Genomic DNA, 15,677 nt, shown 5'->3' on the forward strand with positions numbered 1-15,677 from the left:
GTTTCAGCATACTTCACACCCTATTGCCACCCGGAGGCGATTTTGTCATTGATGACAAGGCATGCCATCGATCTTTTTGTTGTCGACACAGAGGAACTCTCAATGAAAGCACCAATGTCGGTGTCAAAACCGGCTGATCTCGGGTAAGGGGTCCCGAACTGTGTGTCTGAGGATCGAAGGTAACAGGAGATGGGGGACACGATGTTTACCTAGGTTTGGGCCTGGAGGTAATACTCTACTTCCTGCTTGATTGACTTTGATGAGTATAGGGGTTACAAGAGTTGATCTACCTCGAGATCGTAATGGCTAAACCCTAGATGCCTAGCCTGTATGATCTTGTGATTGCCTCTACGGACTAAACCCTCCAGTTTATATAGACACCGGAGGGGGCTAGGGTTGTACAAAGTCGGTTTACAGAGAAAGGAAACCACACATCCGATCGCCAAACTTGCCGTTTACGTAAAGGAGAGTCTCATCCGGACACGGGGGAAGGCCTTCTATCTTGTATCTTCACGGCCCATCAGTCCAGCCCATGTCACATAGCCAGACCATCCGAGGACCCCTTAATCCAGGACTCCCTCAGCGGGGCCCCATGGTATACGATGACTAGTTGCAGGTGGCTGTTCGGTGATCTCCCGTGGTGCCAGTCGCGTCTGGTTTTATCCGTTAGAGTTCTTCGCCAGAGTCGGAGCTGCGCTGTCTGGTTGTTGGTGGCTGAGTTTTAGCGCAGATCTTCATGCAGCTTCACGCGTCTGCTACAATGTTGGTTGAGTCGATGATCGCCTATAGTGAAGTCGAAGTCGTTTGCTCAGAGTGTAGGGATGACGAAGACGCCTCTAGGGGGGAGGGATGACGATGACGCCCAGAGGTGGAGGACGGAAAAAAATTAAGGTATGGCGAAGTCTTAAGAAAATAATTCTTTTGATACAAATCGAAAAAGTCAATACACATTACAACAAAAAATCAAATACAATAAAAATGTAGGCATATTTCAATAGGAAAACAACCTAAAACATATCGATGAATCTTTCAATGGCTAGAAGACCAAGGCAATGCCAGTGCCCTACCCGCTAGGCGCATAGGTCCCGGCTGGAGCTGCCACTAGCGTTGTTGTCGCTGCCCTCTAGGCCCCTAGCCTGCCACCGTTGGCTGCCCCGTCACGGTCGCCTGCCTCGTCCTGGCGACCTGGCCAGCTGCCGTTGGCTGCCCTGTTGTGGTCGCCCGCCTTGTCCTGGCGACCTGGCCAGCTGCCGTTGGCTGCCTCGTTGTGGTCGCCCGCCTTGTCCTGGCGACCTGGCTAAACGGCGTCGCCGCGCTAGTTAGGGCTCGATGCGTCGGCCGCCAGGTGGAGTAAGAAGTGATGGAGTCGTGGAGATGCGCGTGTGCGGGAAAATATCAGATGCTCCCATCCTTGGGGTGCTCCCGCACTTCAACTTAAAAAAATCAATTTTAAATGTTTCAAAAAGTTCTGAAAAACTTTGTGAATGTTCAAAAGAAATGTAACTACAAGTCTTAAAAATTTCAGATCCAAACTCTAAATGAAAATAGAGAAGCGAAAATGTGAAATCTAGCATGAATAGTGTCATGAAAAGACAAAAGCAACATTAGGCACTATTTACATTTGTATTTGTCTTTTTTATTTCTCAATGTATATTTCGAGTTTGGGTCTGAAATTTTTAGGGGTTATAGTCATATTCCTTGTGAGCATTCACATTTTTTCTGAAATTTTTAAGACATTTAAAATTAATGTTTTCAAGTTGAAGCATGGGGATCACTCCAAGGATAGGAGCACTTGGTATTTTCCCGTGCGTGTGCGTCTCGATTAGGTCATGTGTTCTCGACCTGGCTCGACACCTTGGGACCTCCTATCTGCCGCATTCTGCGGCAGACTGGAGGGGCTTCGCCCAGGGGGTGCTTCGTTTGGGCCGGCCCACGAAGGAGCAGCTACTGACGTAAAATACAACGCAAAAATGTGAGGGAGAGAATCGAACTCGAGACATCCCGTTTAATACCCGCGTGCGGTAACCATTGCACCACTAAACGTTCTTTGCCAACACTAAGCAGCAAATACTATAAGAACATAATCCACGACAGATCTAAACTTTTATAGAAGTTCAAACGCAGTTCATTCTTTTTTTGCAGGAAAAACGCAGTTCGTTTTCAAAACCTGTATCTTCTTTTGATCGCGGACAATTCCAAAAATAGCGAATAATTTTTTTAAAATGTTGAGCATTTTTTGACCTTTGATTTTTTTTGAAAAGCAGCAAAGTTTTTTTTAATGTTGAACAAATTTTGCAAAACAAGAACATTTCATAAAAATTTAAACGAAAAATAGAAAAAGCGAACATTTTTTGAAACTTGGAACAAAATTTGAAGAAAGCGAACATATTTTTGGATCTGTGAACAATTTTTGAGAAAGGGAACATTTTTTGTAACTCTGAACAAAATTTGGCAATGCGAACATTGTTTTGAATTGTTAACATTTTTTGAAAATGCGAACAAGATTTGAAACTCGAACATTTTTTTGAAGCTTGGAACAAAATTTGAAGAAAGCGAACATATTTTTGGATCCGTGAACAATTTTTGAGAAAGGGAACATTTTTTGTAACTCTGAACAAAATTTGGCAATGCGAACATTATTTCGAATTGTGAACATTTTTTGAAAATGCGAACAAGATTTGAAACTCGAACATTTTTTGAATTAATTTTAAAAAGATTTCAAATGTGAATTTTTTTTTGAAAATCAGAACAAACAAACAAAGAAAGCATGAAAATTTTCGAAATTCTGAACAAAATTTTGTAATGTGAACACTATTTCAGAAATATGAACAATTTTTGACAAAAAGAACATTTTCGAAAATTCTGAACCATATTTGAACTTTTTGAAAAGCTTACAAAGAAAAAGTAAAAAATATTGAAAAAGAAAAACAAAGAAAACAAGAAAACAAGAAAGAACAGAATAAGACTGAAGAAAAAACAGTACAAGGAACATATGGGTTTTTCGTCGCTCTTAGTTTCTTTAAGTTTAGCATTGCTTTCTTACAGATCCACGAGCCGGTCGCGGTGGCTAGTGTGTGTATCGCTACTGGAGGTCGTAGCTTCGATCCCTAGCGCCATTGTTTTTTTGCGGTTCATCTCGCGAGACGAAACCACTCAAATGGGCCGGCCCAGGGTGAGCTGCGCGCTGTGCAAAGCGGCGACTACTTGCCGCAGTAAGCAGCGAATAGGGAATTCCCGACACCTTGACCGGTTCATGTGCTTCGTGCGTGGGCGCTCGATTCATTCTAGCCCAACTAGCTGGATGCATCGGCCCATCTATCCTTTTAGTGTAAAACTGCCAGCGGTAACTCTCCTTTTAGCGTAAAACTGCCAGCGATCAAAACTAACCAGCGAGGCAGCCTAACATATATAGGCATACAATTTTTTTCTCCGAGTCAAAGGTATGGCGGCTGCCATACCCTGCCCATTGGAGGCCTAATACGCCTGCGTGTGGTCTCGCCGAGGCCTTTTTTGGAGTGATGTGTCTGAATTTTTCATATGTGTTGTTTAGCGGTTGTGATAGTTTTTGTTTGGTTCTCTATAATTAACTAGGCAATCTGATTTTCGCTCGGTTTTCCTTAATGAACGAGCAACTCTTTTTAATGAATGCAGGATAACTGTTATTTAAAAAGATATAGCATGAGTGTAAACCCCTTTCAAAAATGAATCTAACAATAGACATACAACTTATAATTTATTTGTCAAATTTATGGTTAAAGTTGGACACAAAATACTAAAAATACCAATAAACCCAAATGGAGAAGGTAGTACCAAACAACATGCAAAACATGATTTTGACCCTGCATTAGCTCAGCCTGTCCTACTCGCCCACATATGCAAATTAACAAAAGTCTGAGGAACCAAACGCATCCTTATTAACATGGCGGACATGCGAACCAATCTGTGGTTGAATGGTCAGAGGGACTGTGGTATCCTCATCCCACCAGTGTTCAAATATTGGTATTCGCATTTATTTTTAGATTTATTTCAGGATTTTTGGTGATGCGCATTTAGTGAGAGGAGATGTTTCCGTCGACGACGAGGTGCCTACAGTGACTTCGTAAATTTTGAGATAATATGCCAGTTCAGTCTTTTGGGATGTTCATAAGAATAGGGTGTGCGTGTGTGCGTTCATACAGGTAGAATCTGTGTGTGTGCGTTTATAGGGATAAGTGTATGCGCGTGTATATGACCGCTTGAGTGTCAAAAAAAAGACACGGCGGATGCTCCTAGCACCGAACTCTCGACTTCTTCTCAGCTTTCAGATCGCCGAGGAGCCAAACGGACGGCCCAGATTTCATGTAAGCACTCCTGTCCACGCCAACCCGATGGAAGCCGATCCCCAAAACTGAAGCAGAGAACCCGATCGGAGCAATAATGGACGCCCTCACCCGCCTCCACCGGTCGCTCGCCGGCGGCGACGACGAGGAGTGGCAGGAGGACGACATCCTCGGTGATACCGAAGGCCTCTGCTCTCTGTCCCCTCTCCAGGTAAAGCAGACCCCTCCAAGAACCCTCGACCGCAGCAGCTGTTTCTACTTTCTTGGTCCTTGTCGATCTGATGTGTTCTGCTTGTTTTGCCTGGTTCAGCGGCTCTACGCCTTCGCGGCTTGCTTGGTTGCTGGACTCGCCCTCATGATGCTGGTACGTCGCTGTAATTTCCGCCTATGATCTGTCGCACGCACAGCTTTTGCTGTAGTTGACTGCAGGTGAATAATTAGCCATGTTGGCTGCCCGAGCTGACGCTATTTTCAGCAATTGGATCCTATACATTGAGGGATTAAGAACTATAGTTAAGAGTTGTGCTTACTGTGTTATTTCCGGCAATGCCTGATGCTATTCCTTCCAAATATCGAATATGTCATTCAGACATTTAGGCTTAACAAAGCTATAAGTCGAAAGAAATGGGTCACACGCTTAAATGCCTATTTCAGCATTAAGAACTTTAGTTAACCCAAGACACTGATTTCTTCGCTGGATTTGCCCTTCCTGGTAAGCTTGTGTCACATTTAACCTGTCAGTGCTTGTGAGCCCTTCCCGGTAAGCTCATGTCACATTTAATGTGTCACATTTAACCTGCCAGTGCTTGTGAGCCCTTCCCGGTAAGCTCATGTCACATTTAACCTGTCCCCTGTCGGTGCTAGCGAACTGCTGAACTGATGCTTTGCCTTCTCTTAGTTGGAGTTATTAAGGTTTTAAATGCCATGCTTATGCAAAATTTGTTCTGATTTTGTCTTGGATGACGGAGACAATTGTTAATTCACCTAATTCCTTTAGTGTGTGAAAATTGTATCATTAGGCTTCAAACTTATAGTAAGATATGCTGGCAATTCTAAACTCTTTACCAGAAGTTAGCTGCAGCAAATAAAACGTGTCTAAATGTAAGTTCTTCATATGATTTAGTACTTACCTTTTATTTTATTTTGCAGTCACTTATTGTTTTCGCCAGACCTATCAAATTTTCTCTGTTGTTTACATTTGGAAACATAATGGCAGTTGGCAGGTGATTACACAGATTTTAACTGATGGGCTTTCTGTTTACATTTGTACTCTTCCCTATATCGGTGTTGCTATTTATTATATATAACTGCAGTAAAATTTTCAAGTGAATCATATGATCCTGTCAAATGCCAGTTTGATACATATGTTCAGCTCATGCATTAGCTCTACTTAACTTTCTCTTGAATATTCACCTGTTGCAATATGTTGATTTCAACCTTTGTTTGGCAGCACAGTCTTCGTAATGGGGGTAAATAAACAATTGAGGATGATGCTTGACCCAGTTCGTGTTTATGCAACGGCTATTTATGCTGGATGTGCTGTTTTTGCTCTGATTTTCGCTCTTTTGGTTAGTAATCTCTAAACCCTTAGTTCATTTTATGGCTTTATTCCTGTAAGTAAATAACCTAGTTGAATAAACAGCTATCAAAACCCAACAGATAACCGTGTGTTCTGATTGTGGTCTATGTGCAGATTCATGACAAGCTGCTAACATTGATTGCAATCATATGTGAGATATGTGCACTCTTCTGGTAAGTTGCCTTTCCTACGAATAGTAGACTTACTGACTTGTTAATCCTTCAACTATCACATTGTAATGTCACTTGAAAAGTTGCAAATATGCCTTAATTGAATTGAGGCATGATGTACCTCAATTAGACCAAGGGAAGACATAAGACTACCTAAATACTTGCTTGTTTTGCTCGTTCTGCTGCATGCACTAGGATAATCTGAACACATGTCAATATTTTTCAAGCATATAACATGGACACAGTTAATTATGTGCAGTCATTTGATCCTTGAGTGCTATCATGCACCGAATGTGTGTCTAGATGACCATTAGCAAAACTGAGATTAGCTTATACTTCAAGATGATAGAAAACTGTTATGTCCTCTTGCATTTTCAGGAATCATTTTCAGCTTGTCCTCATTTTTTTCGTTTTGTCTTATGTATACCTCTTCACCCTAGTTATTCAAGTCATTGTATATGTGTAGTACGTTCAGTTGCCATGTCAAATTGTCGAAGAAGCAATACCTGGAATTCGAAATAGAGCTACATCTCTAACTTACTTTTGGAATTCGAAATAGAGCTACATCTCTAACTTACTTTTTATTTGAGATTTGAGTGGTGGAAGCACATTTACATCAGTGGATGATATGCAATTCGCCCAGTCCTTGAATGCACTCCGTTATACATGGGCCTTGACTATGTCTTTTTTGATAACGTTCTTCTTGTACAGTTGGACCTACATAGCTATACAAGTATACAATTGTAAACAGCACATACCTAAAATGCCACTCCCTCTGATCCAAAATAAGTGTCGCAGTAAAACCTTAGTTCAAAACTGCGACACTCATTATGGGTCGGAGGGAGTACCAAATAATCTATTAGTAGCCCATAACCATGAGTGGTCATAGCATCATCTCTGTATAAACGGTCCGTGGCATGTGCGAACCTGGAGTAAGCAATGCCTGACTATTAGCTCCTCAGGGCTGTTGAAAGTGCTGGGGCAATCAGTAGCCAAACTTTTGTCGAGTGTAAGAACTAATAAGTAATGCTGCAAGGATCCAGAAGAAAAAATATAACTGGAGTTACCAGCTAAACTGGCCTGTATGATAGTGTTGCCGTCGCGTTTTCCTTGCTGAATCATGACATGCAGTTCTCGTGTGTCCTTGCAACTTTTTCTTCTTGTAATCAAGGTCCAGCAGCAGTGTACAGTAGGATACGGTATCTCAGTTTGAACCAAAGGGAAACATGATATAATGCTCTATTTGAACGCAGATGTGTACATAGCATGCGGTGAACATAGATGCAGGATATTTGGACACTGTAAATTCACCCAACCCAGGAAACAATGCGCTGATTGTATCTCTATTTCCTGTTCTTCCCCCTTTCAATCAACTGACAGAATTACCTAGTTTCAGAAGAAGAAGACAGAATTACCTGACCATGTTTTCCTCATTTCACCTCAGGTATAGCTTGAGCTACATCCCTTTTGCTCGGCGGATCGTCTCCGACCTGATGGTGAAGCTCTGCGACACTGAACTATGATTTCATCGCTCCAGCAAAATCAGAGACCCGGTTCATCTCCATCGCTCCAGCAGTGCATGTATTCCGCCCATTTCCCTGTTCTCTGATGACTGGTGGCTGGATCAAGCTCCGTATTGTGCATAAATGCTACACGAGCGGCACTTTACTTGTGCAGCTCACAACTCCCTTCTGTAATCCTTGATTCCATTTGTTTATTTGAACTGAATCAAATTCTGTGCAAATTACAGTAGTTGCTACAAAACCCAGATATAAACGGCATCTTTGCTCTGCAAGAGTAGTCTCTGTGCTTGCATTCAGAAGCTGCAGCCATTCCTGCACATACAGTTATTTATTAATCCTGCACTTTTCATTCCCCTCTGGCAGAAGAAAGTGTACCAGGCAACCTTCGTTCGTGTCCGCTGGCTTGTGGGGCCCACCAGAATGGACGTCGCGGCGGGCCCACACGCCAGTGAACCGGTGGGACGGCACGCGTGGACTCCAGCTCTGCTTCAGTTCTCCCAGCCATTTTCAAATTTCGAAACCCGTGTCGCTCGCCTCCACCTATATATGCGATCGTCGCTGCTCCTCCTCCCCCCACACACGCAGCAGCAGCAGCGCACGGCACCTCGCCTCCGCCTCCCAGCCCCAGGCGCTGCATGGGCAAGGCCTTCTCCCTCCTGCGCCCGGAGCCACAGCCACAGAGAGAGCCGGGGGAGGGGATGGTGATGGAGCTGAGGAAGCGCCCGCGGCCGCGGCGCCTCGACCCCGACTTCGTCTCGTCGCCGCCGCCCACGCCGCCCAGGAAGCGGCCGCGGAAGCAGGACGCGGAGAGGAAGCAGCCACCACGGCGGCCGGCGGCGGCGCAGAAGCCGCCAGCGCCGAGCAAGAGGGCCAGGTGCGTGCAGCAGGGCATCGGGAGCCCCGTCGCCGGGCTCCAGCCTTCCAGGTGCTGCAGGATCGTGGCGCCGCTCTCGCGCGTCTCCTTCATCCCCCGTTCTCGCGTCCCCTTCAACTGGTAAGCTGTTCCCCGCCTCCTCTCCCCCCCTCTCTCTCTGCTCTCCCGCTGCTCTGTCTGGTGTATGCGTGCGTGCGGGTCTGTCGATTTGAATTTTCCCGTGGTGGTGGGCTTAGTTGGACTGCGCTTCGAATCGATTCGAGTTCCTAGTTTGAATCCTGTGGTCATGAAGTGTGCGTGTGTGGTTCTGGAACTTTGGTGCGTCGGATGGGAGGGAGGGAATTGGACTTGAGCATTTGTGTGATGAATCCGTGCAAATTACCTACCGAATTGCTTATTGAATCTCTTATTGACCTGCTTTGAATTCTGCTTCTGTGAATCGAGCTTGGTACTGAAGCGATCGCAACTTAAACCAGTTTGCAGTGTGTGTTGCTGTTTGAATCCTCTGGATGTAGTAGACTGGAGCTTGGAGATTATTCGAATTTCTGTTGCGTCAGATGTGTTTGGGGTAAGAACTGGTGCGCTGCGCCCTCGAAATTCTGGGCTTAGTGTTCCCAATTAGGAATGCAGAGTCGCTGGGCATAGCTTCGTGTGTTTGAATTGATTCGGGTCCGGTTCTGCTGGTGGTTTTGAAGCAGTAGGTGTTCGAATTAGTCGCAGTTTAGGACTACTGCTGTGTCATCTTGTTTTTTGGTTCGAATTCAAATTCGCTGGAGCCAAGTGTTTGCTGACCAACGCATAATGCCTGACGCATGAACCGATTACTTGTGATTCCGATGCTTCAGGAATTCTACTGGGATTGGAGTCGTGGTTTCCTGCTTTGTGTTGTGATTCAGGAATTCGTTATCTGTCTATTCTGTGATTTGTGCTGCAGGTTTGAAATCTGAATACTCTCGTCATGTTGTTTGGTGCAGGTATGAGCCGGACATCTGGACGGAGGTGGCCAAGCACCTGCACGGCGCTGACCTGCTGAGGCTCTCCGCCACCTGCCTCTGGTTCTTCCGCCTCCTCTACGAGGACTCCATCTGGCGCTACGCCTTCCTCCGCGACCTCTCGCTCCGCACCAACGATCCCAAGATGCTCAGGCTCCTCCACGTTCCCCGCCCGTTCCACCGCTCCTGGCGCCTCCTCTACGCCACCGCCTTCGGTATGCGCCGAGTCTTCCGTGTGCTTCTCCTTCCTCCCACTGACACCAGTCGCACGTACTGACATGCGTGCTCCTCCGCCCTCTGTTTCTTTCAGACGATACCCATGCGTACTGCTTCCGTCAGCCCGAGAAGCACATTGGTGAGCACACCTCAAGCGACGTGCCGGCTACCGAAATCCTCTCCTGACCTGTTTCTTGCTGTTTACTGTCATGTGTTTACCTGACGACTTGGTGTGGTGCAGAGTGGTTTCGCATTGGTGGATTCCTGATGGACACGCCGAAGCTGCTGCTGACGGCCAAGCTGGCACTGCCACAGTGGAGGCCGATCCTAGATGATGGCCCGGAGATCTCCATCGGATTCATGGGAGCCTGCTTGCTCACCAATGTCCGCCCCGGCATCTGGATCGCTGGTACGTGCATACATCATGATCATGTGCCCTTCTTCTTGGCCATTCCTGGCTCACTTGCTGGTCTTGTTAAAATGTCTGACATTCTTCATTGTTCTTTGGTTCTTCTGAATGTTGCAGACATGAACATGGTGCGATGCCCCGTGTGCAACCTCAACAAGTGCGAAGGTGATGATCCTAGGCTGGAGTTTGTTCTTGGTCCTGCCATTGTGGTGCTTGTTTCTGAATTTGGTTTGGATTGGAACAACCTGTGGTACAGGGACGATGCAGGTTCTGGATGCGCGGCACTGCGAGCTGTACCTGGAGAACAAGTTCAGGGATGGGACCTGGGAGTACGAGGACCTTGGCAGTCACTTCAGCAATGGGAAGCTGGATACTGCCGCCGCTGCCATCTTCAACTACGACTACATCGATTCCCCATGCATCAAAAGTTTGTTCCTGAACTATTCATCCATTCCAGCACTTCGTTACTCGTGTGTGATTGCCCGGATATGAGGATGACACTCACGCTGACTGTGGCATCGTTTGTGCAGATATTCTCAATTCCAAGTCTTGGATCCGGGATCGCACCAACCTGCTGCCAAAGGGATGCTTCACCCCGGTCGCTGTCGCCCTCAGCAGCAACCTCAAGCCCAACGAAGGTATGTCTAGTTCCAGCAAGATCATGACCTGAAGCAAAGCATTTATCTGCCTGAAGTCTAGTTCTGACATGCTATGGCATGCGCGTGTCTCTCATGACAGGGTTGCTGTCGAGGTTCCAGGCGATGCGGGACATGTCGAGGGGTGGGCAGATCGTATCTGTCAGGATCACGCAGCAGCTCCTGTGATTCGTTCGTGCTTGGTTCATTTCTGGCTGGGTTCCTTGATGCTGCGTTGTGGAAATGTGTTAATGCCTGGTATTTAGTTTGCTCTGATGCTAGCGCTGACAGGGGGATAGTCACAAAGGAAGGGGTACAGTGGGGTAGATAAATTCCATCGCAGAAAAAAGAGAGTAGAGTAATTAAATCGGCGATTAGAAAAGGAAAGTAGGAAATTGCACAAATGGGGCGGGCTCTCTGTTGTTTGTTTTATCGATCAATGTTTAATGCAGTATATTTGTACTTCGTCGAAGAGCTGCACAGTTTTTTGAGCATATATATAAATATATATAGCACCTTGTGGATTATTCGAGCTTACCTTGGTATTGGTATGTGCTGGATTTACTCTGTTTGCTTGGTTGGCTTGCTGCTTCTCTATCTACCGTGTGCATAGTAGACTGGATGCACAGCATTAGAGTTCTTCAGACATGGGTAACACAGCACTGGTGAACTTTAGATGCTTCCTAGTTATTTCGGGCAGTGTTCTTTTTCCATGCACTGTTAGATCACGATTGACACAACTTGAATAAAATCTGAAAAAAAAACAAGGATAACTCTTCTGCTTATGTATTTTGTCCACTCATTGTTTTTTTTTCGTGCAAACTTCTTGTGTGATTGATTCTATTCTGTATAATGCTACTCCCTCCTTCCATCTATATAGGGCCTAATATGTTTTTTGATACTAACTTTGACCAAGTTTTGGAGCAATAATATATGACATGCAAGTTACACAAAGCATACCATCAAATTCGTACGTGAAAGAAGCTTCCAATGATATAATTTTCACATTATATATCTCATGTATTATTAATCTTATCAATAGTCAAAGGCAGCCTTGAAAAATGCATTAGACCCTATATAGATGGAAGGAGGGAGTACTCAGTTGTGAAACAGACGCGCTAAGTGGATGGAGCATCTGTAGATGTCAGAGGGTGCAAGGGGAGGGAGTTTTAGTACTTAGAGTAGTACTGATTATGGCCATCGATCTTGTGGGTTCCTTCGTACCTTGTTGGCAAAATGCATTTCCCACAAGACCTATATTTCTCCTTTCGTAGCAGCCTTGCAACGTGTGTGTAAATCTAAGCAGTAGAATGGAGTTGGTTTGGTATACGGCTAGGCAAACACAAATGCAGAACAGAAGAGATAGCTAGCAACCTGAAAGCAGAAGCAGTGCAGATGGCTTAAAGCAGACGCGGTGCAGCAAGGATCACCGGTAATTTTTCTTCCTTGGAAAGCTGCTGTTCGTGCGCAGTGGAGCTTTAAGCTGGTTGTTGTGTTGAGAGCTTCAAGTTCTGAAGTCTGAACTCGCAGCTGCAGACTGATTTCTCCATCAACTGGGCATGGCAATTCTGAAAGGCGCAAACTTGTCATACCGAATCGGCTCGTTCCCCCGGCCCTCTTCGCCAGCGCCAAATGCTATACGTATCTAGACAACAAATGTAAGACAAGTAATTTGAGACGGATGTAATACTAATTTGGAGCCCGAAATGCTGCACACGTTCCGGTTACCACTCACGTGGTTAGGCAAATCAGCAACAGCACCCACCTCTGTCCGCGTGCACCTGGATCCTAGCGGCCGGGCTCAAGCAGAGTAGCTGTGATCTACTTGTTCCGCGACCCAGCCAGCCTGATCCTCCCCACTCTCCAGGGTCTCTGCTCCATTGGACTAGTTGGAATCCCGCACATGATGCAATGGACGGCCTACTCCGGTCCAAGCTCAAGTACAAGATTATTATCCTGGTCACGATAACCCGTATTTTCAGTCGCCTTTCCACCCCACGGCGTCTCCTTTTCCCGCAGAAACGTAGTCATCCACGAACCCTATGCGCATGTCACCGCCCACAAAACTCCATGCAACACCCACTTTGATCAAGTGCCATCACACACACGTGTTCCTCTCCTTTCCGAATAAATAACAAGTGATGTAACAGTACAAATGCTGGCCAAGTTGTATTGCGGTACGCAGCATGCATGTGCCGACTTTGCTTTGATGTGATTAGTTTTGGTTTGTGCAGTGGTAGTAATAATATGTGTCAACTTGCCGTGGACAAGTGCTAACTGTCCAAGCCCCATTTTGACCCCCAAGCTCTTGCAGCAAATGCTGTCCATTGGGCAGTGCAACCTACTCCTCACGTACTATATTCTACGTAGTTACGTTTCCTTCCTACCCTTGTCCTCGCGCGGCTGTGCCGTCCGTTATATAGACGCCATGGCTGTCACCACCAGGCGGCCATTGGCACTGCTCATCTCTCGCTCTCTCTCTCTTTCCCCACCTCTGCTCACGCACCCAAAGCACAGCCACAAGTTCACGAGCCGGCGCACGGCAAGCAGCAGAGAGACGAGAGTAATGGGCAACGCTCTGCCGTGCTTGGTCGACCAGGGCGTGAAGGCTCTGCCGGCGGCGGCGAAGCCCAGGCGGAGGATGTACTCGCTCCAGCTTCTCATGAAGGTCCTCCACACGATGAAGAAGACGACGCGCGGCAGCAAGATTGGCGGCAAGTCCTCGCCGGAATCCGAAGTAGGTGGGGCGGGCGTGAAGAGCATCAAGGCCTCCCCGAGACGAGCGGCGGCAGGTCGTGGTGGCGGTGGCCAGAGGAAGGGCGTCGTGCGGGTGAAGGTGCTCCTGAGCAAGGAGGAGGCGGCGCGGCTGCTGTCGCTGACCGTCGGGGGCCAGAAGACGGCGGCGCAGATCGTGGCCGAGATCAAGAGGATGGAGGCGCGCCGCGCCGCCGCCAATGCCGCCGCGGCGGCCGGGTGGCGGCCCGCGCTGGCGAGCATCCCGGAGGAGTCGTCGTAGGTGCACCGTGCACGTACGTGTGTTATCATGTAGCGTCGTGTCCTTGAGAAAGCGGGAAGAACAGCGAGAACGGAGGGAGATTTGGGCTGAGAGGCGAGCAGGCGACGCCGGAAGCTCCCCCTCCCATGCATCATCCGTATGCTGATGCTGATGTTGATGCTGGTGTGTGTATATAGCAGCTTCCCTATTTTGAAGCTTCTCTTCTGCTCCCCCATGCTGTTCATCCCGATCGCTTCTTGTACTGCTCCCTCGATCACCATCCCAAAGAAATGGAATGAAATTTCGTTTTCTTCGTAGATCATTCGTGCTAATCCATGTGTATTTCTTTTGAGTTGGCTGTGCGTTTTCTTCTAGCAAGATAATGACGAACATTATTTCAGATTAAGTATCTGGCCTTTCTTTCTCTGTCAGCACGCACTGACAGAACTGGCTACGTACTGGGAACATTTTTCTAAACGGATGATCGATGCAGATGGTGTCCTGCACTACACATCACACCACATTTTGTTCACATCCACGAAGCATTACACAGCATATTTTGCAGAAGACCCGCAAAAAAAGAGAGCATATTTTGCAGAAAACAATGGAGAGGAAGCTTGCGATGGAGGTTGCTGCTCCGAAGGTGGATCATTTGTTGGTTACGATATGGCAAACTTGATAATGCAGCGGCCGGATGGATTTTTGTCCTGGAACGCAACTCGTGCGACGGATTGGTTGGGGAGCTTGATTAGCGGGCGCCCCATGTGCAGTGGTTGCTGCTCTCTCTCTCTCTGCTAGGCCTGGGCGGGTACGTAGTGGGTTTGGATGACTGAATCGGTTGCATATGTAAAACCCAACAAATCCCTTTTTAGAAAAATATGAAATAAACAACCACTCCTTTTTTCTTCTTCTTCTTCTTCTTCCAAATTGGAATAAACAAGTGCAGGGCGCTCGCGCTAGTGTTGTGGTTGAGTTGTGGTGGACGGCGGTCGCCTCGCAAAAATGTTGTTTATTCAGAGATATTTTTCCACGTTTTGTGTTTTTAGCTGGAAGATATTGAGCAAAATGAATGTGCGTCGCACATTTCGGTGCAAGATCTTGTAGATTGGTTGGTTAGAGTATCTACGACCGGACTTCACAAATCCAGCTCTCTATACGCCCCGGGCGCGTCCGCAGACAGCCCCTGCGGTCCCTCATATGGGCTGCTGCACATTCATATGTCTTAAATGCGGAGCCTCAAATCTATACATGTCAATCATATGATACAAATTGTCCGAATTCAATAATTCAAAAAAAGCAAATAAAATCATAGTTCAACAATCCCGACATGCCAAAATGAAATAAATATTTGATCATGATGAATGCCTCGCTTGCTAGCCGGATCACTTGTCGGATGCCTTCCATGCCGCCTGCTTCGAGGCCATCCTTGCTTGCCGCTCCGCTTGCGTGCTCCACCTGCATCCTTGCCGCATGCTCCGCTGTCGCCCTTGCCGCCTCGTACTCCCAACACTCGTTTTTCTCCTTCTCCTTCGCAAGCATGCCATATGCAAAGTTGATTGGACAGGAGCAACAAAAACATACCGACTCTTGTTGTGTCATTCTGTCGAACAGGTCATGGGCAGCCCGGGCGTCTTCGGTACCCGTGCTCATCCGTGCCCGAACGAGCTGCGGCGAATGACATACGTCTACTGCCGGCATTGTGTGGGCGGAAAGCTCTCCGGGATGCCCCAACCGGCCGTCAGATCCTCCTCTGTCTTGGTTCGATGGCGCAACCCGCGTCGACGGACGGATGGATGGGGTGCGGGGTTCAGGGCGCCCGGGGGGGGGGGGGGGGGGGGGGGGGGGGACAGTTGCTCGTCCATGTCCGCATCTCCCTACGCCGCCGCCGCCGCTTCCCTCTCTTGCTGCCGGCGTTGCCGCATCCTCCGGCCGGCTTTCTCCGCCTTGCACGACAGAGCCGAGGAC

General features: G+C 47.2%; 3 protein-coding genes across 3 annotated transcripts; all 3 read left to right on the forward strand.

Moving 5' to 3' along the window:
• The first annotated feature begins 4,310 nt into the window (after positions 1 to 4,310).
• On the forward strand, positions 4,311 to 7,838 carry LOC125543263 (vesicle transport protein SFT2B). The gene is made up of 6 exons (XM_048706557.1): positions 4,311 to 4,530; positions 4,630 to 4,683; positions 5,469 to 5,542; positions 5,770 to 5,887; positions 6,013 to 6,071; positions 7,513 to 7,838. The coding sequence occupies exons 1-6, from the start codon at positions 4,417 to 4,419 to the stop codon at positions 7,589 to 7,591; spliced, it is 498 nt and encodes a 165-aa protein (XP_048562514.1). The 5' UTR covers positions 4,311 to 4,416; the 3' UTR covers positions 7,592 to 7,838.
• Positions 7,839 to 7,993: 155 nt separating this feature from the next.
• On the forward strand, positions 7,994 to 11,244 carry LOC125543262 (probable F-box protein At3g61730). The gene is made up of 8 exons (XM_048706556.1): positions 7,994 to 8,585; positions 9,440 to 9,672; positions 9,768 to 9,812; positions 9,915 to 10,082; positions 10,200 to 10,247; positions 10,339 to 10,509; positions 10,613 to 10,720; positions 10,821 to 11,244. The coding sequence occupies exons 1-8, from the start codon at positions 8,227 to 8,229 to the stop codon at positions 10,904 to 10,906; spliced, it is 1,218 nt and encodes a 405-aa protein (XP_048562513.1). The 5' UTR covers positions 7,994 to 8,226; the 3' UTR covers positions 10,907 to 11,244.
• A 2,039-nt stretch (positions 11,245 to 13,283) lies between these two features.
• LOC125548166 lies at positions 13,284 to 14,029 on the forward strand. The gene has a single exon (XM_048711839.1). It carries the CDS (start codon positions 13,284 to 13,286, stop codon positions 13,731 to 13,733), a length of 450 nt encoding a protein of 149 aa, XP_048567796.1. The 3' UTR covers positions 13,734 to 14,029.
• Positions 14,030 to 15,677: the final 1,648 nt, after the last annotated feature.

The sequence above is a fragment of the Triticum urartu genome, chromosome 3 (assembly GCF_003073215.2).
Source record: "Triticum urartu cultivar G1812 chromosome 3, Tu2.1, whole genome shotgun sequence".
Classification (NCBI taxonomy): Eukaryota; Viridiplantae; Streptophyta; class Magnoliopsida; order Poales; family Poaceae; genus Triticum; species Triticum urartu.